We start from the raw sequence: 25,869 nt of genomic DNA, 5'->3' as shown, positions 1-25,869 counted from the left end.
TTCCAAATAGACCAGAATGAACAGAGCATTGCGTCTGAGAGCAGTGTTATACAATGAGGCACCCCACCTGCCTACGCCGAGGCCAAGTCCTCCATCAACGTCGAGTGCCCACTCAACCCAACCTCAAAGTTGGGCGATCACAGATCTGCGCAGCAGCAGTCTAAAACCAGATTGACAGACGTTGTCTTTAAAAAGCCCAAAGACATTTCTGTGAAACAGCATAAAGAGAAAAGCACCTGCGTGATTCAGACAGTGACTCTGACAACGAAAGCACGCCTCCAGCCAAACATCACCGTACCCCTTCGCCATCCTCGGTACAACTTTGTGAAATGGAGTGTGACTCGGATGAGTCACTATCAGCTGCAACATCGAAGACTTCAAAATCGACATCGAGAGCAACAAAACCCACAACATTGACTGGGAAAGCACAGAGATCGTCGACATCTACCGCTTCGACATTGATTTCAACAATGGAAGCTGTGCAGTTGACATGGAAACAACTTCCAACCACGGCATCAAGGACTTTGATGTCAACATCAACATCAATTATCTCCACCATCAATGTTGACTTCTTTAACATTGACACCAGCACCATTGCGATGTCGACATTGGCACTGAGAACTCTCCACCTCTGTCCCCGGCACAAACCCCAAGGCAATCCCGCTGGATGCTGAAGGCACCGTTGTTAACACCTTAGGTCGAGGAGCAAAGGGGCCAAGATCTCCAGGAGCAAGATGGGCCCAATGCTTTGTTAGAATTGCTAGATTCCACATCTAGCACACCATCGGAATCGACTTTCCGAGGCTTTTTGAGCACAGGGTTAGCCATGGAGCAGGAGGATGATGAACCCCTCCCTCCACCTAAAACGCCATCGATTTCACCATTTAGAGTGTCACAAGGGGCTATCCTATCCCATGCGCCAGTCCCTAACACAGTGATAGCATTGTCAACCTAATATTTTGCAAACCAGGGCATCTGCTTGCTTACAGCCCAGCCAACTCATTCTTGTGGCTTCTGCCACATACTTCCAGAGGACTATGGGGACTATCTGTGCGGGAAAGCAGAACAAGTGCTTGTGGCTCCACAAATACCATTAGCACAACCACAAATGCAGCATCAACCTGCACAGCTACCATTAGTGCAAGCTGTAATGATGATACAGCAATTGACAATTGTGCAACAAGAGCCCACATTCCAGTTGGGAGCAGTTGCAAGCCAATTGGAGCCTCACATTCAGGCTCCCAGTGTGCATGCTGGAATAGAAACTGTGACATCCTCTCATTTGCAGTCATTGCACTCCTGGCAACTCAATCCTACGCTGCAACAGATGACTCAACGCCCTAGAAAACCAGCAGGAAAGAGGAAGATTAAAGCAAGCCCTCCTCCAACAGAGCGAGTACCATCGTCACCAGACCAGGAAGCCTACTCTTCAGAGGCTGAGGTGTCATAGGTGTCAGACTCGGACCTGGAAGCCTACTCTTCAGAAGCAGAGGTGTCGGACTCGGACAATGCTATTTAGGGATGGGCTCGGACCGGTCCGGAGGCCATTCTAAAGGCCTCCGGAATGGTCCGGACCTGGGCGGTCTGGTTCGGGTGGGTGGGGGGCTTTAAGAGCGGGTGGAGGGTTTACTTACCCCTCCCGCCTCTTTCCCATTCTGGCGCCCTAAGTTTAGTAGTAATTGGGGCGGCAGGATACCTCCCTGCCGCCCCTTCCCCGCTGCTGCTCTGCAAAACTCCCAGAAGTCCTTTGCGCGCGCACGTCACAGAGACATGAAGTGCGCTCATGATGTGCGTGTGCGCAAAGGACTTCTCGGAGTTTTGCAGAGCAGCAGCGGGGAAGGCGTGGCAGGGAGGTATCCTGCCACCCCAATTACTACTAAACTTAGGGCGCCAGAATGGGAAAGAGGCGGGAGGGGTAAGTAAACCCTCCACCCGCTCTTAGAGCCACCCCCCACCCCAGTTCCGGACCGCAGTTTGGCGGTTCCATGCACACTCCTATTGCTAGTCACCAATCAGACCCGCCTTCTGACGTTCTGCCACACCTTTCAACATCCCCAACTGAAGGCATATCATGCCCTCATTAAGGAAATAGCAGAAGCACTGAATATGGACTTGAACATGCCTGATACTGAGGTTGCAGACCCAGTATAAAATATAATGGCAAAGGCCAAGTCATCACATCCAATAGCTTTGCCTATGATCCCATCCATCATCAAAGCTGCCAAGACAGTGTGGGAAGTCCTGCAGACCTCTACCCCCCACTTCTAAATGACTTGAAAACTTATACAGGATTCAAGAGGAGGGGAACACCTACCTACTGTGACATCCCAGTGCTCAATTCGATCGTCATAGATAGCGCCACAACATCTCGAGGTGGCCGTCGCCATACGTTGCCTGTGGAAAGGAAGGCATGAATATGGATGTGATGGGAAGAAAGATCTACACCACATCCAGCTTGGCTATCTGGATCGCGAATTATGCAGCTTGCATGGCCCCCTATAATCACCTGCTGTGGGACACTTTATTGCAGGATTCAACTTCCATGGCGCCAGAAGAGTTCCAATGCAAGTTCAATGAAATTTATGAGAAGAAAACACAAGGCAGCAGCTTAGTGCCTTTAAGCATTTGGCTGAAACTGAGTCATGGAAGATGGTTACAGCCGTCAGTATGCGCCACCATGCCTGGTTCCAATCAACGTCCCTACAGCAAGACATAGCAATAGCAATAGCACTTACATTTATATACCGCTTTATAGCCGGAGCTCTCTAAGCGGTTTACAATGATTTAGCATATTGCCCCCAACATTCTGGGTACTCATTTTACCGACCTCGGAAGGATGGAAGGCTGAGTCAACCTTGAGCCCCTGGTCAGGATCGAACTTGTAACCTTCTGATTACAGGGCGGCAGTTTTACCACTGCGCCACCAGGGACTCTTTTTTGGGATTTTTGGGGGATCTTGATTTCCTCAAGACATGAGGAAGCGTGTGGAAAATCTTGCTTTTGACGGAAAAGGCCTTTTCCATGATAAAACAGATTCAACAATGGAGACTTTGAAAAAGTCAAAATTTACGGTGAGAACCTTCATGGTGCCCACATCTGCGTCAGCAGGCGCTTCAAAGGGACGAACGTACCCTTGACAAAGATCCTATAGATCAGGCTTCCCCAACCTGCGGCCCTCCAGATGTTGCTGAACTACAACTCCCAGCATACCCAATAAATTGTGGCCAGGGATGCTGGGAGTTGTAGTTCAGCAACATCTAGAGAATCGCAGGTTGGGGAAGCCTGCTATAGATATCAGGACAAAAAGGATTTCAGGAAGCAGTACAGACCCTACCTACGGTCTAAGGGGTTCAGCCAAAAGAATAAAAGTCAGAATGCACGCCAGAATAAGGACAACTCTAAACAGTCCTTTTGAGGGCTTAGTATGCCCACTGTACACTCCACCAGTTGCCAAGGCCCCAAATATTGGCCAAGTATCAACCAACACTGCCAGGGCCCCAAACATCGGTCCTGTACTTGTCATCTCTTCCATCAAACTGGAAAGCCATGCTCAGGCATGGTACAATATAACTTCAGATCACTGGGTTTTACTTATCATAGAAACTGGATATGTGATAGAGTTCAAAGCTCTACCGCCATTCTCCAGCATGAGATTCACCAGGGCCATGGCAGTTCTCCAAGAAGAGGTGAAGGTGTTGCTAGAGAAACAGGCAATTGTCCCGGTGCAGTGGGTGAACAGATTGTCCGGGTTCTATTCCCACTACTTCCAAATCCCAAAGCGGGATGGAGAATCAGGGCAATCATTGTAGGTAATTCTACCCTTTAAGAACTAGCTGCCCGATCTTAAACCAGGAGGAGTGGGTGGCATCGTTGGATCTGAAAGAGGCCTACTTTCATGTTGGCGTTCAGGAGAATCACTGGAGGTACCTCAGATTCACAGTAGGAAGTATGATATATGAATATACAGTCCTGCCCTTCAGACTGTTGACAGTGCCAGGAGTTTTCACTAATGTGATGGCTGTTGTGGTAGCGTTCTTACGGACGCAGGGGCTGGTGGTCTGCCCCTTCTTGAGTGATTGGCTACTGCTCAGTGACAGCAAAAAGCAACTAGTCATGCAAATCCACAACTGCTCCAAGACTTGGGCATCAGTATCAACTAGAAGAAGTCAAAGCTGAATCTGATGAAACGCTTAAGCTTAATTGGTGCGATTCTAGACATGGAACAGAAAAGAGCGTCTAGAGCGCACCCAGCAGATCGGGCAGCTAGTTCAGGAGTTCATATGCAATCCTATTCAACCTGCAGAAAAAATACAGAGATTGTTAGGTCTGATGGCCTTATGCAATACAACCGTCAGGTACATGTGACTTCGCATGTGACCGCTGTAGCAGTTGTACCTGAGCAACTTCCAGCCCAATGTGGACAGCCAGAGGTTGCGTTTGATAACAGAAGACAATCTCTCCCAAGAAGTACCATTTGCGCTGTTAACTCCAACACAGTGGGTGACAATGGATGCTTCTCTGCTGGGATGGAGTGCTCATTGTGGAGCACATCGCATCCAGGGAAAGTGATCGGAACTTCAGGTTCAACAGTATATAAATTGCTTAGAGTGGATGGCCGTGTTCCTGGTTCTGAGGGCGTTCAAACCAATGCTCAAGAGTTCGCTGATGCAAGTGAAGCTAGACAATATGTTGGCGGTTGCCTATCTCAATAAGCGGGGGGCACAGTCTCCATGTTGTTATGTGCCCTGTCCCGACGAATATAGGAATGGTGTATTGCACATGCCATCTACCTGATAGCGATACACATAAGGGGTGTGGACAATCAGTTAGCCGACAGCCTCAGTCAGGTCTCCCAATACGATCAGTAGCATGAGTGGGAGATCAATAAATCTTGTCTCAGGAACCTCTTCTACAGCTGGGGTGCCCCATCAGTGGACTTGTTTGCAACAGCTGTCAACAAGAAGTGTGTCAATTACTGCTCTCGTGTTGGCATAGGAAGGGGATCACTAGGCGATGCATTCCAGCACAATTGGAGAGTGGGTTTCCTTTATCTGTACCCACCACTACTGATAATCGGCCGAGTGCTAGCGCAGATACTGAGGGACAGAGCAACCTGCATACTCCTGACTCCATGGTGGCCGAGGCAGCCATGGTTAGCTCTGCTTCTACAGCTGTCGAAAGGCCGCTTACACAGATTCCCTCTTGTACTGGATCTGCTCCAAAGGGAAAGAGGAAAGGTCTTGAATCCTGATGTATGAACATTATGAATGATGGCATGGAGGATCGGATTTTAAGGAACATATTGCTGAACAATAGGCGCCTCGCCACTAGGCAGAATTATGGTAGCAAGTGGAAGTGTTTTACTATCTGTGCTCGTGGCAAGGGGTTTCACCTGCTACGCGCCACTGTCAAACAAGTACTACTATATTTTACTACCTTGAAGTTGAAGGGATTGGATGTTTCCATCAAGGTGCATTTAGCGGCCATTTCCTTGAAACATAGAGGTTGGGATGGGACTACTGTGTTCTCTCATCCCGAGTGCAAAAGATTCATGAAAGGACTAAATAATTTGTATCCGCCAATAAGAAAACCAATGGAACATTGGAGTTTGTCCTTGGTGCCATCAGCTCTGACTGAACATCCCTTTGAGCCGCTGACCACAGTGTCCATCCGTCCGCTCACTCTCAAGGCTGCTTTTCGGATCGCAATCACCACAGCCAAATAGGTAAGTGAGATGATGGCAGTACGCATGGACAAGCCATATACCCAGTTCTACCCACATAAGGTGGTTTTAAGTCTGGGCCCACACTTCCAGCCAAAGGTGGTATCAGACTTTCATTTAAACCAAGAAATAATCTTGCCTACCTTTTTCCAAGAACCACAGACGGCCTTAGAAAGAGCATTTCATTCTCTAGATGTGCGTCGAGCCCTCCTGTATTACCTGCAAAGAACTCACGTGTTCAGGAGAACAAAGAAGCTTTTTGTAGCATACAAAGGAAAGAAAGGTCATCCTATATCGCGCCAACGCTTAGCACATTGGCTGGTGGAGCTGATCTTATTGGCATACAAACATCAAGGTGTTGCTCCCCCAAGGACTGTGCGTGCACATTCCACCAAGGTGTATGCAACATCGACAGCCCATCTATCTGGCACTAGGATGTCATATATTCGCATGGTGGCCACGTTGTCTTCTCAACAACCCTTCATTAAACACTACACTATAGACTTGCAAATGGCAAGGCAGGCAAATTTCGGAATAAATGTGCTGAAAAGGGTGCTGCCATAAGCTATGGATCTACTGCACCCACCTCCACGAGGAGAAGCTGGCTAATCACCCATTCCTTATTATTACAACGCATCACGATCCAGATAAACAAGTTGCTTACCTGTAACACTTGATCTGGAAGTGATCCATTGTAGTCATAAGACCCACTCTTGCCATCCCCACGGCAGCAGATAGCTAGAAGACTGGTGATCATATGCAAAGAGAACAGATTGTCAAAACCTGCAGTCTACAAGAAACTGAGGAGTGGATGCCCCAACCACCATTCATAACAGACATAGTACAGCACGTGCCGGTGGGGTGAGACCTCACGAGGAGCTTCTTAGTCAGCCCGAGAGGTCCCTGTGCAGGCGTAGAACTCATTCGTTATAACTACAATGGATCACTTCCAGATCAAAAGTTACAGGTAAGCAACCTGTTTTTCATAGCCTCTCTCTGCCACTCAGTGTATACAGTATTTTACAATTTAGGATTGCTTACTCCAGTTGCAAAATCCGTGAACAACCTTAAACAGGTAGAAATATTAATAAATATACAGAACAAACCCATACACTTGTGTCATACAGCTATGACAAGGATATTTGTTAAGGATATTTGTTCATTTGTTCAACCCATGTGTCATATAGATATGACAAGGATATTTGTTCAAGGAAGGGAGCACTGAATATGAGGGGAGAGATTTGGGTGTGTCATCACTGATCTGCTGCTTCTTTGTGAGATAGTTTGACCCCAAATCAAATTGTTTTCAAATAAGAGGCTCATTTACACAAAAAGTGAGGAGAAGGGTTAGGCAAACCTTCAAGTAAATTTTAACTGAATGTGCTGATATCTTTCTGCTATGATTCTGAGGAAAAATAGTATTTCTGATGATTTCTGGATTTATACAAAATGTAGAACTTTAAAATACTATTATTTGTGATCTATATTTTTATGTGCAAAGAAATCTACATTTTCACAATGCAAAATTACCTGAGGCCAAGGGAAATACATGGATCTGTTGCTGTTGTGAAGTTGCGCCCTGTGAAGTAGGAATGGGGGGGAGACTTCAAATGCAAATGCGTTGCTAGGGGAACTTGAATCCTGCCCATGCCTTTTTTTGAAGGAATCTTCTTCATTTCCCCACCTCTTGTGGAGGCTCCATATTTGGAAATAACCACTGCTGGAAGGGAAATGATTAAAAAGAAAAGTGCAGACCCTGGTATGTAAATGGTAACGCTGAGATTATTGTACTCTTAATATTGAAACTAGACAATCTGCGTCGAGATCCGTCTAGATTCATAAGAATGGGGTTCTGTGCCTGCGTAGGACCCTTGCAGTAGAATGCTGCAGCTTGTCGTGGCAACTGAGCCCCACCTCCACACCCACAGTGTGTTAGTTAAAGGTGGGCCGGTGCCATGTTCCTCAGTTCTTTTCTGACTGCTGTTGCATTCAGACGTTGGTCTGTCACTCCTTGTCAGATAAAGTTCTTCAGACTTTCTTTGTGAGTTCATCTTTTCTTTTCTTTTTAAATTGAGTGGCGGGGGGAGACTGTTATTTCATTTATTGACTTGATCTTGGCTTCTGGGCTGCATTGGTGTTGTTGAACCTTTGGACGACGCTATTCACTTATCGATTATGGCTGAGGTGTGATTATGGCTAAGCTTTAAGAGGTGTGAGGGCTGTAATGCTAAGCTCCCCTCTAAGGACTTCCTTGGTTTGTGTCTCATATGCCTTGGTGAGGAGCACAACGTCTCCTCCTGCAAGATATGTCTGTCTGTCTCCAAGCAGATGCACAAGAATCAGGCTCTGAGGTCCGTGCCACCTTTTATGATGAAGTGTTAAATCCTTCAACTCCGGGTGAGCCCCACCCATCGACGTTGATGTCAAAATCACTATCAAAAACAGTCTCAACACTGAAAACGTCGAAGCTATTGGCATTGACTTAGACATCTAGGGCTTTCAGGAGCCCTATGCCACCTTTGGGTGTGGATTTGAGTTCCAGACATTCAAAGTCCAAGACCAAGCAGACAACCTTGGAAGCCTCATCGATACAAAAACCAAACAAGTCTAAAACTATAGAGTTAACAAATGATGAAACATGGTCGCTATCGGACCTACAGAAACTGGCATCGTGTACAGGCCTTGAAGGCGATGGTTGCCCATGGTACCAGCCCCTCGACTTCCACATCTTCAACATCAAAGAAGATTCGGGAATCACAGGAGCCTCTCAATGCTGACAGCTCTTCAATACCAACGCAGTCGACATCGAGGGCTCGTTCTGTCTCCAGCTCCGACACTGATTCCTTCCTCAGCTCCGTCGACGCTGAAGATCCTTTCTCCTCAGTTTCTAACTGCAATGTCAATGCTACATACACTGTTGTTGTCGGCATTGAGACGGGTTCCCTCCGGTGTCAGATGCTCATGCCAACATTTGACGCTGATGAAGAGGATTCAGATAGAGGTGCCTGTTTGGATCCCTCCATGGCATGCACATTGCTATTGATACTGGACTCGTCCCCCAGTACACTTTCTGCGGCCACATTCAAAAGGTTTATTCCTACAACCACGCCTGCACCAACAGGGTCAGCTACTATTCATTCAGTTGACCAGTTGTTGTCTTTTACTCTTATCTGCTGCCCAATTGGAGAGTCTGTCTGCTTGGCATTCCTGCGGTTTCTCACACACACCTCTCACTTCCTACATCCAGATGTACTCACACTCCATCTGATGGCATTGCGAATTGGCTTCTGAATAAGATTCTACTTAACCGAAGGAAGCCTTCCACCCGATGTACCTACTTTGGCAAATGGCTGTGTTTTTAAAACCTATGCCAGAGCGCATGGTTTCCAGCCTAAACAAGCTACCATTAAGGACATACTCCTCTTCTTGACTTGCAAGGTTTGGCTAATGTGTCCCTAAAAGTACATTTGTTTGCACTCTCATCCTAACATCCGCACTGTGCTGGCAAAATTCTTTTTTTCTCACCCAGATAGTAGAGCTTTCCTGAAGGGCCTCATGAATGTATACCCACCTGTTTGTATGCTTGTGGTGCCATGGAGCATATCTTTGGTCTTCTCAGCATTGACCCAGAGCCCATCTGAGCCAGCGGGTACTACTTCCTTCAAACTAGTAACTTTAAAAACGACCTTCCTACTTGCTATAACTACAGCAAAGCGTGTTAATGAACTTATAGCTTTGAGGATTCAGTCACCATACACAAGGATCTATCCTGATAAAGTACTAATGCGTATGGACCCCAGTTTTATGCCCAAGGTGGTGTCTGACTTCCACTTTAACCAAGATATTGTTCTCCCTACATTCTTCAGGGGCCTGTCTACATCTTTAGAACGTGCAGTGCACTCTTTGGATATGTGCAGAGCGGTTCTATATTACCTAGACCATACTAAGGACTTTAGATCCACCAAACGCCTTTTTGTAGCTTACAAAGGCCCTGCCAGGGGCTTTTGCATTTCCAAACAAAGAATGTCTAGATGGGTGGTTGAACTCATTATGCTGAACTAAAAGTCACAGAATGTGAAACCACCTGAAGCAATCAAGGCCCACTCTGCCCTTGCCTATGTTTCATCAGCTGCACACTTATCAGAGGTAACCTTCACAGGCATCTGTAAAGCAGCTATTTGGTCCACTGAATTACCTTTCATCAAGCATTATGCCCTAGACGTGTGCTTTGTTGCCGAGGCAGGTTTTGGGAGAAGCGTTTTAAAGTGGGTGTTACAATAGCTACTACTGCACCTTTGGAAGCTAGCTAAACACCCATTCTTATGGATCTCAACAGATCTCGAATGCCGATAAACAGATTCTCACCTGTAACTTTTGATCTGGTAGAGATCCATCGACATAGGAAGCTGCACTGGGTCAGACCATAGGTCCATCTAGCTCAATATTGTCTTCACAGACTGGGAGCGGCTTCTCCAGGGTTTCAGGCAGGAGTCTCTCTCAGCCCTATCTTGGAGAAGCTGGGCAGGGAAGGAGGGACTTGAAACCTTCTGCTCTTCCCAGACATATTTAAGTCCCTCCCAGACCACCCCTCTGCAGTAATGTTTCGCTGTGCGCATACTGAGTGTGCATGCAATTTTCTTCCAATGATGAACTTACCTGCTACATATGATCATCCTCCACGGCAGTCGTCCAAGAACTGAGGAATATGGTGCTGGCCCACCTTTAAATAGCACACTGTGGGTGTGGAGGCAGGGCTTGGTCACCATGAAGAGCTGCGGCATTCTACTGTGAGGGTCCCGCACAGGCACAGAACCCCATTCTTACGGATGTCGACGGATCTCTTATCAGTTCATCTCTTATCAGTACAGGTGAGCAACCTGTTTTTACAGATACTTCATGGTTGCCACCAAAATCAGCAGCCCTAGTCTCCTCTCTTCTTCTTCCACCATAATGTTTAGTAAACTGAAATGTAACGTGACATAATTGCACTGGAAGTTTCCCCACACTCTTCCATTTCATTGGCTCCTGATTTGTGGGGGCAGGGAAGCGGTAGTACAGTGACACTGTATAATGCATTTCATTTACTAGACATTACAGGGGAGGAGACATGGGGCTGCTACTGTTGGGGACAGCTGAGATTTTACAGCTGTCACCAAAGAAAGCAGGCCCATGTCTCTTCCCTTGTAAGGTCTAGTAAACATTTAAATTAACTTCAGACAAAAGCTATGCCTGCTGCAACAACACTTGTTCTGTAAGCCAACATATAACAATATTTAAAAATATGTAAGTAAATTGAATGAATTCTGCCTTACTTTCAGATACCGATATACAGTAGATGAACTGTATCCAATGATGAATGCACTTAAGTTGCGGGCAGAGTCCTACAATGAATGGGCTTCTAATGTCAATGAAGCTTTGGAGGCAAAAGTTAATAATAAAAAAAGTATGTATCTTTACCTTCTGTCTTGTACTTTAACTAGACATTATGTAATTCATAGCCTAATCTTAAGCATGTTTAATCAAAAATAAATTGCATTGAGCTTACTGGGACTAACTCCCAATTACATGTGCATAAGATTCTCCTGCAGACTTGACAACTTCATAAATATGTAGCCATTTCTAATAATACAGTCCCCAAATATTCTAGTTCATTATTATAATTATTATAAATCATTATCCTAAAGGTCTCATAAGTTTCAAAGCTTTAATTGAAGAATCTGAAATGAAGAAGTTTCCAGACAATGACCTACTGCGACATCTCCGTTTAGTTACTCAGGATGCAGAAAAATGTGCCTCAGTTGCGCAGCAGCTTCTTAATGGCAAGAGGCAAACCAGGTATGTTTGCTCTGTGTGTGTGTTGCTGATCTTGAACTGCTGTCGGGTTTATTTGGAAAACATATTAGATGCCTCTCAGTCATACATTTACCTAACCGTACCTCTAAGGAGATTAGGGTTCCTTCCTCCAAGGAGCTTAGGGTATATATGGGTTCTCCCTCCCCTTTTATCACCACAAGCCTATGAGTTGGTTAGGCTGAGAAATGGTGACTGGTCCTAGAGGGATTTGAACCTGTGTTCTCAGTCCTGGTCTGACACTTGCATCAGAGGGGTGTCCTCCCATTTCTTGATGGCTGGACATTGGAGAGTTTCCTTCTGGCAATACCATCAGCATTGTATTCTTTGGTGTTAGTGGAGCAAGGAGCAGGTGCCACTGTGGGAGGGCACAGGATGCAAGGAAGGGGTATGTGATGAAGGGTACCCACAGATACACTGGTTCCCAGGGCCTACAAAAACCTGGAGCCAGACCAGTATGTATGATAGTTTAATATACCTAAAATCTGGTCTGAATGCTAGAAGAATTCATATGCTGTCTAATAGGGGGGCGGGATTAGTTTTTATTTAATATAGGCACCTCAGTTCCAGCATAAATCCTCTCCATAATCTCAGATTATACAATTTGCAATATTTAAAGCATATATTAGTGATGTGTAAAAATGTTGGTGTAATTGTAGATATCGGTCTGGAGGAGGAAAATCCCAGAATCAGTTGACTGTGAATGAACTCCGTTTGTTTGTTAGACAACTTTATGCTTTGCCATGTGTCCTCAGCCAAACAACATTGCTGAAGGTAATTTGCAGATGGAAGAACTACCTCCCTCCATCTCCAGAAAAGAAGTACAAAAATACCATTTTAGATTTCTAAACATTTAAGAATTTGAATAGAGAAAAAATGTCACTAAAGTGTTTGTTGTTGCTGAAAGTTGCTCGTGTTATAATAATTATCTTAATTGTAATAGTTAAAAGACTAAACCCTTCGTAAGATGGGTTTGTGCTTTCCCTTTTTTTAAAAACCAAAAGTTGAGATTTATAGATGTAGGGTTTGTATAAGCTGTAAACTTACTGTGAGTCAGTCCAGGCTGCAACTGATTTTATGTACAATTGGCTGACCTAGTCTATGCTTGCAGGCAGGACCCTACTGTGCCTACATTTCCTGAAGTTTCTGAGGGCCAAATTACATATGACATTTAAAGTGTTAGTTTTTCATTAGAGAATGGCACCTTTCCCCTGCCACGATCTTGATCCATGGGGGTCCCTAATCAGACAACTATCTGTCTTGGGAAAATCTCTCATTGGCACCAATGGGAACTTTTTCTGGAGTAAATAGCAGCTGTATTTGACCCATGATGGATAGACAGAGTTAAAGCTCCCTTGCCTCCACTAGTCCTGATCTACAGGGCCTTGTTCAGTTACTATTTACTGAAGAAAAACAGATGATCTGAATTAATTGCTCTTTAAATAGTCAGACTTGACAAAATTTCTGGACTTGGTGATGGACATTGTGGAGGGGGAGGGTAAATGGTCCTCTTTGTATCCCCTTGGCAAGTAACACACTTAAAAAACAGGGCTGTATGGTGCAAATAAATGTTGTATTAAATAACTCTGCCTCTGAATATCCTAATCTAGGCACCACAGTTAATTTTCTAGGTGCTGTGGCTCCCTGGTGCCTAGGATTTGCCAAGTCCTGGTATATTCCATCTGGTGCTTTACTTCCTGCATTATTTGTTCATTCCCTGTGACACCTAATATATAATATGAACTCTTCTGCTTTTATGTGTCCGCGCACTTCCTTAAAAATATTTGAGTATGGAATATTGCCTGCACAACTACAAGGAAATACTAATTGGGTAGTTGTGCTAATTCAGTATAGAATATTGAGGGCTAAGAGGTGTATTTAGAAATTCTGAGAAATGGCAATAAAAATTATCTGGATTTCTTGTGCAGAGAGAGATGACATTCTGAACTTATTTGCACAGAAGTAATCTTGGAGGCTATCTGCTGCTTACTGTTGTGAGTTATCATTAATGTAGTGAATAGACAACTGAAATTACAATATGGAAGCATTTAAGCTTTGGTATTTTTCTATTTCATATTTCAGGATTTTCTTAATCGTGTGGAAGAATTCCAGAAGTATAGCCAAAAACTCCTCTCTGAAGAAATTCCCAGTGCTTCAGAACTACAGGAACTCTTGGATGTTAGTTTTGACTTTGATGTTGATCTTCCTCAGCTAGGTGAATTACGGATACGCCTAGAGCAAGCACGCTGGCTGGAAGATGTACAGCAGGTTTGCTTGGACCAGAATTCTCTTACTCTGGATGATATGAGAAGACTCATAGACTCTGGTGTTGGACTAGCTCCTCATCCTGCAGTTGAGAAGGCAATGGCTAGGTTGCAAGAACTCTTAACAGTATCTGAACACTGGGATGACAAGGCCAGAACCTTGATAAAGGCCAGGTAGAATCTAAATGTTTGCTTTATCAGAACCATTGCAATTTACTACTCATTGCTTTCAATTCAGTTTGGGGTTTTTGTAGAAACATTTTTTGATATTAATGGGGGGAATGTGTAGTTAAGTGATCTTGTTTATTGGCACTTCACAAATCTTTACCTTCTTTTCATTTATTGCACTTTTTCAAACTTTTAGTGGAAGATAAAATCTGTTCTTCAAAGCAGGCTCTTCTTATTTTAGCAGTTAATAATATACAATACTCTTATTTTGTACTTTTAGTAGTAGTATACAATGCTATCAGTAATATACAATTTCAGTCAAAGATAGACAGGTTTCTGCCTCCAAGGAACTTACCATCTAAAATACACAATGGGCTGAACAACAGAGGGAGACATGGGTAGGGAGGGACTAATATGAGCAAATGCAGTTAAATATGCGCAGCTGAACTTGGTTTCAGTTGGGGATGGAGTTTAAATTACTATCTCACAGTGACTTATTCAATGTGAGCTTAGTTGAATAATATCTATATTTCATAATGCTACTTTTCTAGCTATGAAATCCTAAATGCATTCTTGGCTGTCTTCAGTGGGTGGCATCCAAACTAATATTTGTGCAACCAGGAGACATTCTGCTTGTGCAAAGGACGGAAGGGCAACTTTGCTGATTCCACCCCCTACATTGTGCCCCCACCCCTTGTGCCAGGAACCTACAAGTACTATGCCACACTATGTGTCATGTTGAGGAAGGTAGCAAGCTGCTGTAGCATTGGGACTGGGTTTGGGTTTTGGCACTATCAAGCTTGATCCCATTCATCTATCTACCATAGATTAATATCTATAGAGGATTGGCTATTTGTGTTCTTAGTCCACATTTAATGAATTTCCACAAACATCTGAATTTGAGGAGCAACAATCTCACAATGATATCTTAGGCCTCGCTCTTACTGCAAGGGTAAATCTGTTTCTGGGCTGTACCACTTCAGATTACAGCAGGAGTTCACATTATTTTTCCATACAGAAAATTTCCCTGCACATAGACAACTTGTGTATTAGGAGATGGCTAGGCTAGAACTCTATCTTATTGTTGAAGGAAAGAATTTAGTAATAGGATCCCCCATAGTCTGAAAGTACTATTTCTGTTGTCTGATGTGGTACATTCCGGACACAGGTTTACTGCCTCTTTGAGAACTAGGCCCTAGTTCTACTGAAGGATCTTTTTAAAGACACCCTTGCTTTGTGCAAGGACATACTTGTAATAGTTAAATGCTGGAAATTGAACTGCACATGCACAGGAATTGTTGTATTTCTGTTTTATTGTTTCTGAAATCTAACAATAGTCCATACTGATTGATGCTGGTGGTTGATATATACTTTTACAGTTGTTTGGCAGATAGCAATTTCATACTAGTTTTTGTGTAACAATATGATGCCACATCTTTGACTGCATGTTACATTTCATTTATTTTAAGACCACGGCAGTCATTAAACAGTCTTGAAGCAGCAGTGAAGGAGATAGAGGAAATTCCTGCTTATCTTCCAAATGGTGCTGCTCTGAAAGATGCTGTAAAGAAGGCAAAAGACTGGTTACAGGAAGTGGAGGGCCTGCAGGTAGGAAAACTGTACCTAGGCATTGTTTGCATGCTTATGATCCAATTTCACTATGACTTCATTTGTTTCTGGGAGCTGTGTAGGGTGTGTGCTGGCCAAACTGTATAAATGGTAGGTTCGTAGGAAAATATACAGCAGAAGAATCCAGTTATTTTTATATTTTTGTAATCTTGGAGCATATGATTGAAACAGGAAAATCACATTTAGATTTGGTTGATTTTGCATCTAGAACAAATCGTTGTCATAGAAGATAATTATCCATAAATTCCTACTTCCTTTCAGCACATGTCTGATTCTTCTAGTGTATATATTTGATTTTTTAAAGTATTGTTTTTATTAATGCATGTGTTTTTAACATCTCTGCACTGTTAGGCTGGTGGACGCGTGCCTGTGTTAGATACACTTGTGGAACTTGTGTCACGAAGTCGCTCTATTCCAGTACATCTGGAATATCTGCCAAGGCTAGAGGCATTAGTGACTGAGGTTCAAGCTTGGAAAGAGTGTGCAGCCAATACCTTCTTGACTGAGAATTCTTCTTATTCTCTTCTAGAGGTAAGCTGTCCAAAATAGATGTATGTTGGCATGAAAGAGAGAGAGACTTATTTTTCTGGAGTCTAATCCTTCAGAATTTAAGCAAGCAGTAATAAATATTAGGGTTACTTCCAGTGTTTGCCTGTGAACATTTAGGAGGCAAATATTGTTTTCTCATGGTTTCTGAAAAAGCCCCTGCATTTACCTTTCCTTATGTTGTTTGCAAGTGCTCACAGCCATTGTGTCCTCAACTGATACGGCTTCAGTGCTATTTTCTCCTCTGTTTCCTTCTTCCTGAAGTAGCCCATCGAGTCAGGGAACATATAGGGAGTGTGATGATATCACTGAGGATACCTAGCAATTTCAGTTTGAAAGTACTGCTGTTGTGTTTGTCACTGTGCTTATCTTGTGCACATTTGAGCTTTCCATAGAAATATCACAGACTGTTGCATTTCATGACCTTTTAGCTCCAGTGCTCACAGTTGCTCACTCCATTGTTTCTTCTTTATACTAATGTTTATATTTATCTACCAACTGAAGATGACGCTTCATACATCAGATGAAGTGCGCTCTAGTTCACAAAAGCTTATGCCACAATAAATCTAGGTCTTAATAAAACTAACATGGCTGCTCCTCTGGAATCTGCAAAGTGGTTATAACTCTACCACCACCAATCATACACTTCAAGGCACAGCCATGTTTTCCATGATTAACAAAACAATACAGTGTTTGCCCCTTGACTCAAAGGACATTGTTTCAGTCTTTGATACATCTTTGTTTAAAAGAAATGGCTATTGGCACCCCACTGTTCAACTGGACCAACCCTCTGCAACCCCCACCATTAAGCAACCCCCACCAGCATTTTCTTCAATTGTTTGCCCCTCCAAAAGTGTGGGGGTGGGTTGTTTTATAAGGGCTTCAGGTGTAACACTGCATGCAGTTGTGTGTGGCATCTGTCTTGGCTCTGATGCTCCTAGGCAGTGTTCCCTTTAACAGGAATTCCCAGAAGTTGTTGACTACAACTCCCAGAATCTCTAGCTGCAGTGGCTTTTGCTTGGGGATTATGGAAGTTGTAGTCAATAGCATTTGGGAATCCCTGTTAGAGGGAACACTGCTCCCAGGTATCAGTGATATGGTGTGAAGGTATGAGGCCTTTACCTCCTCTTTGTGCTTTCCAAATTATATATGAAATTGCTTACTCCATCTGTATAAAGAAGTTGTGTAGGGGTCAGAAGTTCACAACTCCTGTTTTACAGTTTGGTCTGGGAGGGAAAAGAGTTCTGCTGTTTAATTTTTTGGGGGAAGAGAGGGTTTGATTTGATTGGCTATATTTGAAAAAATGGAGGGAACGAGTTTATTTTGATTAGTTTGTTTAGCAAAATTGGAGGGGGGAAGAGAACAAATGGAGGCTTGCCTGCAGCAGAAAGTTATTTTTATTTATTTATTTATTTATTTATTTATTTATTTATTTATTTTTTACATATTTATAATATGTAACTTTTTCTCCAAGTTGCTCAGAGCAGTGTACGTGGTTATGTTTATCCTCACAACATCCCTGTGAGATAGGTTAGGCTGAGAGATACATAACTGGCGCAGAGTCACCCAGTGAGTTTCATGGTTAAATGGGGATTTGAACTCGGCTCTTCCCGGTTTTAGTCCAACACTCTGGCGGAGAAGGTTAAAGTTGGAATTAGAGCTGACTAGAAGTAAGACCCTGAGAGATGAACAGTGAAGACTTGGCAAGCAGACTTCAGGAAAAAGCTTACTGGGGCAGTCAAAAGCAGAGAGCTTGAAATTACTGAGTTGGAATTGCTGCAGCATAGGAGAGGCAGAAACTACTAGGTGGGTGGTAGTAGTGAAGGAGCCTGGCCTGCTACAGGGGAAAGAAAGAGAGCTTTGGGGGAAGCTATCCTTCACACTCCTTTTGAGATTGTTGATGAGCCTAGTTTGTATAGGTTATTGGTGTTGGTTATTCTTTGCTTTTCTTGTGCTCTTGCTCTACCTGAAGCTTTAAAAAAATTTACTTAAGGTTACTGAACTGTTTTGAAACTAAGATTTTGAACCATGTAAACTTGTTTTTTTGAACTTTCAATAGTGTCTCTGTCAATTATTTCCCCACACCCCATGCATACCTCCCTAATTTACCACTCTACCTTTTTGTCAAGCTGAGGGACAGAGGCTCCAGTGACTGGATGGTAGAATCATTCAAAAGAACTCTACTTGGTGGCAGCAAGTTGTTTTCTGCGCAGGTTCCACACAGGCAGCACCCTCTATACATGAGGAATTTGATTACAAAAGAAACAATGGTTGGAGCTGGCAACTCTGAAGATTAAGATGGCTATCAGATTTTAAAAGACTGATGTGCAGTCTATTTCCAGACTATTATAGTAGATTATTGCCGATCAGTGTTCAGGTACTTCTGTTATGAAAAAAGCAAGCAAACTCCCAATCTACCATCCCAAGAGTCTTATTTAAAGCCTAACAAGTGTTTCTGTGGCATGACCTTTCAGTAGTCAAGAACATACAGAGTCAGCAACAGACTAACAAAGCCACACTATTAGAATATATCTGTAGTTTTAGATGACCCTTTAAAAGGAAGATATGATGTTGCTGTGTGTTATACCAAAACAAATGATGATTGTTTTGGTTTTGCATCAGGTGTTGTGTCCAAGATGTGATATTGGAACACTGGGTTTTAAAAGAAAAACAAAGAAATTAAAAGAGCCTGTCCCAAATGGAAGAAAGAGAAGCACCAAATTGGAAAGTTTAAATGATTTAGAAAGAGCTTTATCAGAGAGTAAAGAAACTGCTGCTGCGGTATGTATACATTTAAAAATGGGTTTGAAATGAGGGTTCAGTATATCAAGTTTTCTTTATTTGGCTTTTCTACTAGCTTACTAGGTTTCTTTTTTATTAGAATTATCTCAGACATGGAAGTGTGTCTGTCTATAGTAAAATATTGCTATGTGTGTTATCACAAAAATAAAAGGCTGTGCTTTTAAAAAGTGAGGGTGTATGTATTGGTTTGGAAAGTCGTTCCTGCGACTAAAACTTGGGCCTTGCATTCTGTATATGAAAATACCTTAATACTTGGTCACTCAACTAATAATGAGCCAATTTTGGAAGGGCAGAATAGAAATTGAATGAATGAATGATCTGTAATTTTAAAAAAGTTAAAGAAAACATCCAGGTCTTTCTCATATTCCCCAAAACCTTTTTTTTTTTTTTTTTTGGCAAAGGTTGGATAATATAATTACAGTGGAGCTCTTCTGTTAAACTTGTTTTCTCTTTGAGGATTTTGAATATTTTCATATAACTTGCTTCCAGATGGCCACACTTGGTGAAGCCCGTTTAAAAGAGATGGAAGCATTGCATTCTCTAAGAGCTGCAAATGAAGAAAAAATTTTCTCTAATGAGCAAGATGTAGAGATAAAAGTTTGCCTATGCCAGAGAGAACCAACTGCACCAATGATTCAGTGTGAACTTTGCAGAGGGGTCTTTCATACCAGTTGTGTTGCAGTACCCAACACATTGCCGGAACCTCGAGTGTGGCTCTGTCCTCACTGCCATAGATCAGAAAAGCCACCTTTAGAAAAGATTCTACCTTTACTGGCTGCCTTGCAGCGTATTCGTGTGAGACTGCCTGAGGGAGATGCTTTACGGTATATGATTGAGAGAACCGTGACCTGGCAACACAGAGCACAGCAAATGCTATCCTCAGGGAATATAATACTTTCACAAGACAAAGTGGGCTCAGGGATACTGTACAGCAGATGGCAAACCATGGCAGGCCAGTTGCAAGAGACTAGTAAGGTAAGACTCCAATTACTTCCTGATAAGGTGTTGCAGGAAGTTATCAGGATTAGTTCAGCAACGTCCTTAACATTTGACAGTTTATACATGTATCTAACTCTGTGCCAACACTTACTGGAGTGAATTATTAATATATTGCTGGCTAATCTACCAAGGGTTTGTCAGTTTATTGGGTCATGGGTGATGTTCTCCCTCCAGTTAGGAACATAGGAAACTGCCATATACTGAGTCAGACCATTGGTCTATCTAGCTCAGTATTGTCTTCACAGACTGACAGTTATACCCTCCTGTTCTTCCCTAAACCATAAACAAATAGAGTTGTATCTGTAAGTGATCCACTGTCACCATGAGAATTGGGGTTACTGCTCCTGCGCAGGGACCTTCCAGATGGATGAATTAGTTCCTCTCTGGTGCCCCTCCCTGCCATGCACATGCTCAGTGCCTTCCTTTATCCGGCAGTCGGGTGCCATTTTGATTCAGTTTCTTTTAAGCTGCTGATCCATTGAGACCTTCAGGTTGTTGCTCTTCATTGATGAGAAAAGAAAGCTTTATTTGATCAGATTTGACTGTTTCTCGTCCTACGGACTGTGAGTTTACTATTCTTTGGTTTCTGGATGTCAGACTTGGTTGTTTGGAATTCTACGGCTCTGCTGTTAGAATGGAGGGAGCTGAGAGAGAAAAAGACTACTTTCAAACATTGCTCTGTGTAGAGCGAAATTGCCTTCTACTGATGAACATGACCTTTGCCTCTTGTTCTTGGGTGAACAGCATGTTCCTGCCTCTTGTAGGATTTGTAAATTGTTTTAAAAATAAACTTTGAAATATCGATCGTTGAGCCTCAGAGAGGCTTTTTATGGTGACACGCTGCATCCACCGATGCCGAGACCAGAGTTGACATCAAGATCAACATCTATGGGTTTGGTGCTGAAGTCAACATCGACGGTTTCGATGTCGGAGTCAGGGTCTGTGTGTGCACAGTCTAAAACCTTGGTGAGTGACCCGGAAGAAATGGTCTTCAAAAAGCTGAGAAGCTCTGATAGCGGACATAAGAAACCTAAACGACATTGTGTCTCTTCTGACGCTGACTCTCCACCTCCAAAGAAGCACAGATAGAAAACTCCATGTCCATCAAGGTTGAGGACTTGCTCGCCTACTTTGGTTCAGTGTTGAGATTTGTTGACACTGATGAATTCTTCGTACCAAAAGCTTTAGACTTCGAAGGCCTCTCTGGTCTCCATTGGCCTCCTGTCATGTCCATCAACGTTGACATTCATGTTGAAGTCGTTGAGGTCTTAGATGCTGACTCTGATACCAAGCGCATCAGTATCGATGCCCGATGTCAAGCATGGGGCAACTAACGGGTGCCCTCTCATTCCTACAAGCCTCTGATGTTGTCTCCAGTGCAGATGCCAGTGAGGTCCCTTCTGCTATTATTTGACAATACTGATGATACCTTCTTGGATCAGAGCACTGCGAGATCACTAATGAGTATGTTGGATTCACCAAGAGCACTCCTGGCTCCATGTTTATGGGGTTCCTGAGTGGCAGCTTCGACAGTGATGTTGATGCGGAAGGGGACTCAACTCCTAAAAACCCATCTATGTCACCATTTGCCAATTCCACGACCAGAACGGATTCCTCTTTTCAACCGGTGCGACCTGCTACGTTGACGATTACTTTGCCACCTACCACCACTGAGGCCCTGTGGAAGCTGATCTCTACGTTTGTCACTTTGCAATCTTTTGTACCACAAAGAGTCCCTTTGCAAGTGTGTGGTGTCACACATACTATGTCTCCTGTGACACAACTGGACTTTGTAGAGTTTCAATTGTGGAAAGTGCAGTGTATGCCACCAGGCCATATTGAACAATAATCACCTGTGTCTGTACAGCAACGTGTGCTACCTTCTCAACTTGCCCCCCCCCCCATTGCATAGACGATTGCCTATGTCAGTCTGTCAATCTATGTGACTCTGGGCCAATCTCTTCTCTCTCAGCCTAACCTACTTCACAGGGTTGTTGTGAGGAGAAACCTAAGTATGTAGTACACCGCTCTGGGCTCTTTGGAGGAACAGCGGGATATAAAATGTAAATAAATAAATAAATAAATGTCAGGGAGGCACAGTTTAACGGTCTCTTATGTGTGTTAAGGACACAACTTTGGAATTGGTGCATTTCCCAAAGTGTGTTCTTGATTGCCATCCACATCAAGGGTGTAGATAACATCTTAGCAGATGACTTGAGCAGGACATTGGAGAACCAACAGCATCATGAATGGGAGCTCAAGCAAGCTGGCCTGGACCATCTGACTGCCATGTGGGGTATTCCCCAGGTGGATATATTCACAATGGAAGTGGACAAGCAATTTCTGAGATTCAAGTTCCAGAGATGGCATTAGGAAAACCTCTCTGGGGGATGCTTTTCAGTACAACTGGGACAAGGGTCTGCTATATATGTTCCCTCCACTGCCCCTGATCAACAGAGTTGTGGGCAAGCTGATACAAGACCATGTGAGAGCGATTTTAGTGACACCATGGTGGCCATGCCAACTGTGGTTTGTGTTGCTATTCAGACTGATGGGGAACAATTATTGGCATCTGCCTCTCAACTCAGATCTGCTAACAAGGAGATTGAATAGTACATCCAGCCCTGCAGATGCTGTGGCTGGCGGCGTGGAAAGTCAGCTATTGAAGAGAATCCTATTAAACTGTCGTAAGCCTTCTATGCAGAAAAGTTACACTAGCAAATGGAAGTGTTTTACCATTTATGCCAAGGACCATGGATTTGACCCATTCAGAGCTTCAACTGATCAAGTCCTACTGCACCTAACCAGTCTGAAAGAATCTGGTCTGATGAATATATCCTTACAGGTGCACCTTGCTGCTATTTCTGTACCCTCCTGTATGCCACCCGGCTGAGCAGTGGAGTCTGTCTCTGGTGCTGGTTTCACTAATGGAGCCTCCTTTTGAGCCACTGCATGAGTCCAGTTTGCGATATCTGACGTTAAAGACTGCATTTCTCATCACCATAACTACTGCCCGTCGTGTTAGTGAAATAGCCGCTTTAAGGGCAGATGCACCATATACACAGTTCTTCTCCAACAAGGCAATTATGCATACTGATCTGCCTTTCTTACCTAGGTAGTAACTGAATCATAATATTGTACCTCCACCGTTTTTTCAAGAACCTGAGCTGTGCCTGGAACGGGCTTTACATTCATTGGCTGTCAGGCCCGGGCTTCTCCATTACCTAAAAAGGTCAAAAGAATTTTGACGTACAAAGCTGCTTTTGTATTATTTAAAGGCAAGAACAAAGACATGCCGGTGTCAAGACAGAGGCTCTCTGATTGGTTGGTTGAACTGATTTTCTTAATGTACAAGTTGCGGAACAGGCAGCCTCCAAAGGTTGTGAAAGCACACTCAACAAGAGCATACACTAGTTCTGCTGCTCACAAGTGGACTCCATTTTAAAGTCTTGCGTGCAGCTGCCACTTAGACTACACATTTGCCTTTCATAAAGCATTATACCATAGACCTACATATGGCTGCTGAAGCCAAATTTGGAAGAGAGGTACTGAAGAGAGTTCTAGAGTAATGAATAGAATGGCTGTAGAGGGGGGAAGCTGGTTAGTCACCCATTTCTCATGATAACGGATCATTTCCAGATAAACAGGTTGCTTACTTATAACTTATGATCTGGAGGTGATCCACTGTCAGTCATGAGACCCACCTGGACCTCCCCACTGCAGCATTGTAAAACCGGAAGATGACTTACCTGTATGGACAGTTGATTGGACACTTCAAGGATCATCTGAGCATCAGGCGCTCTGCAAGAAACTGATTCAAAATGGCGCCCAACTGCTGGGTAAAAGAAGGCACTGAGCATGTGCACAGCAGAGAGAGGCGCCAGAGAGGAACTAATTAATCCATCTGGAAGGTCCCTGCGCAGGTGCAGTAATCCCATTTCTCATGACTGACAACAGATCACCTCAAGATCATAAGATACAGGTAAGTAACCCATTTCTCTCAGTGAAATAAGATTCCTTCGTCCAGAACTAGCAATCATTCCTCTGAAGCAAGACTCCTTCCTCTAGAGTAAGGAAAGCTTAAAATGTAACCCACATAATTAAATAACAAATTCCCTTTGTACATACTCATGCTTGTTTGAAGCCAGACAATGTCCATCTAGCCCAGTGTCAGCTGCTTGGACTGATAGTGCTCTCCAGGATCTCAGGCAGAGGTCTTTCCTGTTGTCTGCCACCTGATCCCTTTTTAAACTGAGTATACCAGGGTTTGAACCTAGCAAACTCTGCATTCAAAACATGATCTTAATGGTGATCCTGGTATCCTTCACAACGCAGGCTTTGTACCTGCACAATAGTCCCCAGGGAAGGATTTCAAGCTCCTCATAGTGCTCTGCCCTTCGTGCACAGAGTGTGCTCAGGATCTGCCCTTTGTGCACAGAGTGCAATCATTTTTTGGCAGCAGAGCACTTCACAACTCAATTCCTTTCCAACCACTGTTGTGGACAGTTCCTTGGGTTCTTGCTCCTCGTTCTCGGTTCCTGAAAGAAAAATTACGATTTGAGTATTCATTTTTTCTCTGACCTCAGAAACACTAACCCTTGGACTCTTTTTGTCCATTCTTTTATTGCTAATGGACTCAAAAAAGACTTCCAATTGCTGTTCAACCAGTCACCGGATTCTCCCCTCTTCCAACAGACACAACCTATGTTTACTCTGCCTTGGAGAAGACCATAACAACAGTGCTTTTAAAATGTGCTTGTCCTTTTCCAAGCAGACTCGGAAAAGTAGAGAATTGCGTTTGAGGGCAGCTCTGTATGAGCAAGCCCTACGACTGTCAACTCTGTTGCTGCACTCTCTTATATCGCCGGCTCCATCGACATTGACCATGTTGAAGCTGAGCTCAAATCCATTGACCTCCTCCCCCATTACCATGCAGGCTACTTTCAGAAATCCTTGTGATGTCTCAAAGGATGGGTGCAAACATCAAAAGAAACAAAAACATCGAGAAGAGGAATCCTCCTCCCAAACAAAACATTGGAAGTAGTAAATTTATTACAGTCCTGAGACCAGCTTAACACTTAAAATAATATATTTATAATTTACAAAATATTCAGATTGCTAATACAAGCTCTACGAAGTTTGGATGCAACAAAACAAAACTTGGCCACATTTATAGAAGTAACAGCCCTCTTTGCAACCTGTACACCCAACTCTGGAACTGGTGCATAAAACCTCGCTTTTACCCACTAGCCCTTCACATCAAGGGCACCAACAATACATTGGCAGACAATCTCAGCAGAGAAACAGATTTCTTCTGCCAACACTAATGGGAAATTGATGACGACGTCATTTCCGATCTCTTCCATCAGTAGGGGACTCCCGAAGTGGACCTCTTCGTGACTCAATTCAACAAGAAGTGCCCTCTCTTCTGCTTGAGAATGGCAGTAGTGAAGGGGTCTCGGGAGATGCCTTCTAGATCTTCTGAAACACACATCTGTTCTACCTCTTCCCAACCTTCCCTCTCCTATCACGTGTTGTGAGCAAAATCTTACAGCAAAAGACAAATTGCATAATATTCATTCCATAGTGGCTGAGACAACTGTGGATCTGGATAGTGGTTCCAACATTCATAACTAGTGGGTTCTGTACCTGCGCAGATCAGCTTCGGGCAGAATTTGTTAGCTCATTGTGATGCCTGCAACCACCGATTGCACTTGACTGCAGTCCCTCTAGTGGTGGTTGGGCGTTCCTTCATTCATTTTCTTTCTGACTGCCGTAGCGATCAGTCCTCAGAATAGTTGGCTCCTTGAAAAAAGTTTATGTCTCTTCTCTAATGAGCTAACGAATTCTGCCCGAAGCTGATCTGCACAGGCACAGAATCCACTAGTT

The 25,869-nt window shown here is 43.6% G+C and overlaps 1 protein-coding gene across 3 annotated transcripts in view; it reads left to right on the top strand.

Moving 5' to 3' along the window:
- KDM5B (lysine demethylase 5B) overlaps positions 1–25,869 on the top strand; it is a 116,690-nt gene that overhangs the window by 71,586 nt on the left and 19,235 nt on the right. For all 3 annotated transcript variants that reach the window (XM_053246494.1, XM_053246493.1, XM_053246492.1), the window contains 8 exons: positions 11,041–11,165; positions 11,407–11,557; positions 12,232–12,346; positions 13,655–14,010; positions 15,474–15,612; positions 15,985–16,164; positions 18,802–18,960; positions 19,471–19,956. In XM_053246494.1, coding sequence (XP_053102469.1) covers positions 11,041–11,165; positions 11,407–11,557; positions 12,232–12,346; positions 13,655–14,010; positions 15,474–15,612; positions 15,985–16,164; positions 18,802–18,960; positions 19,471–19,956 — 1,711 coding nt within the window. The remainder of the gene's footprint in view (positions 1–11,040; positions 11,166–11,406; positions 11,558–12,231; positions 12,347–13,654; positions 14,011–15,473; positions 15,613–15,984; positions 16,165–18,801; positions 18,961–19,470; positions 19,957–25,869) is intronic.

The sequence above is a fragment of the Hemicordylus capensis genome, chromosome 4, assembly GCF_027244095.1.
Source record: "Hemicordylus capensis ecotype Gifberg chromosome 4, rHemCap1.1.pri, whole genome shotgun sequence".
NCBI lineage: Eukaryota > Metazoa > Chordata > Lepidosauria > Squamata > Cordylidae > Hemicordylus > Hemicordylus capensis.
The sequence above is the reverse complement of the archived record's forward strand: the minus strand, read 5'-3'. Positions and strand labels throughout refer to the sequence as shown.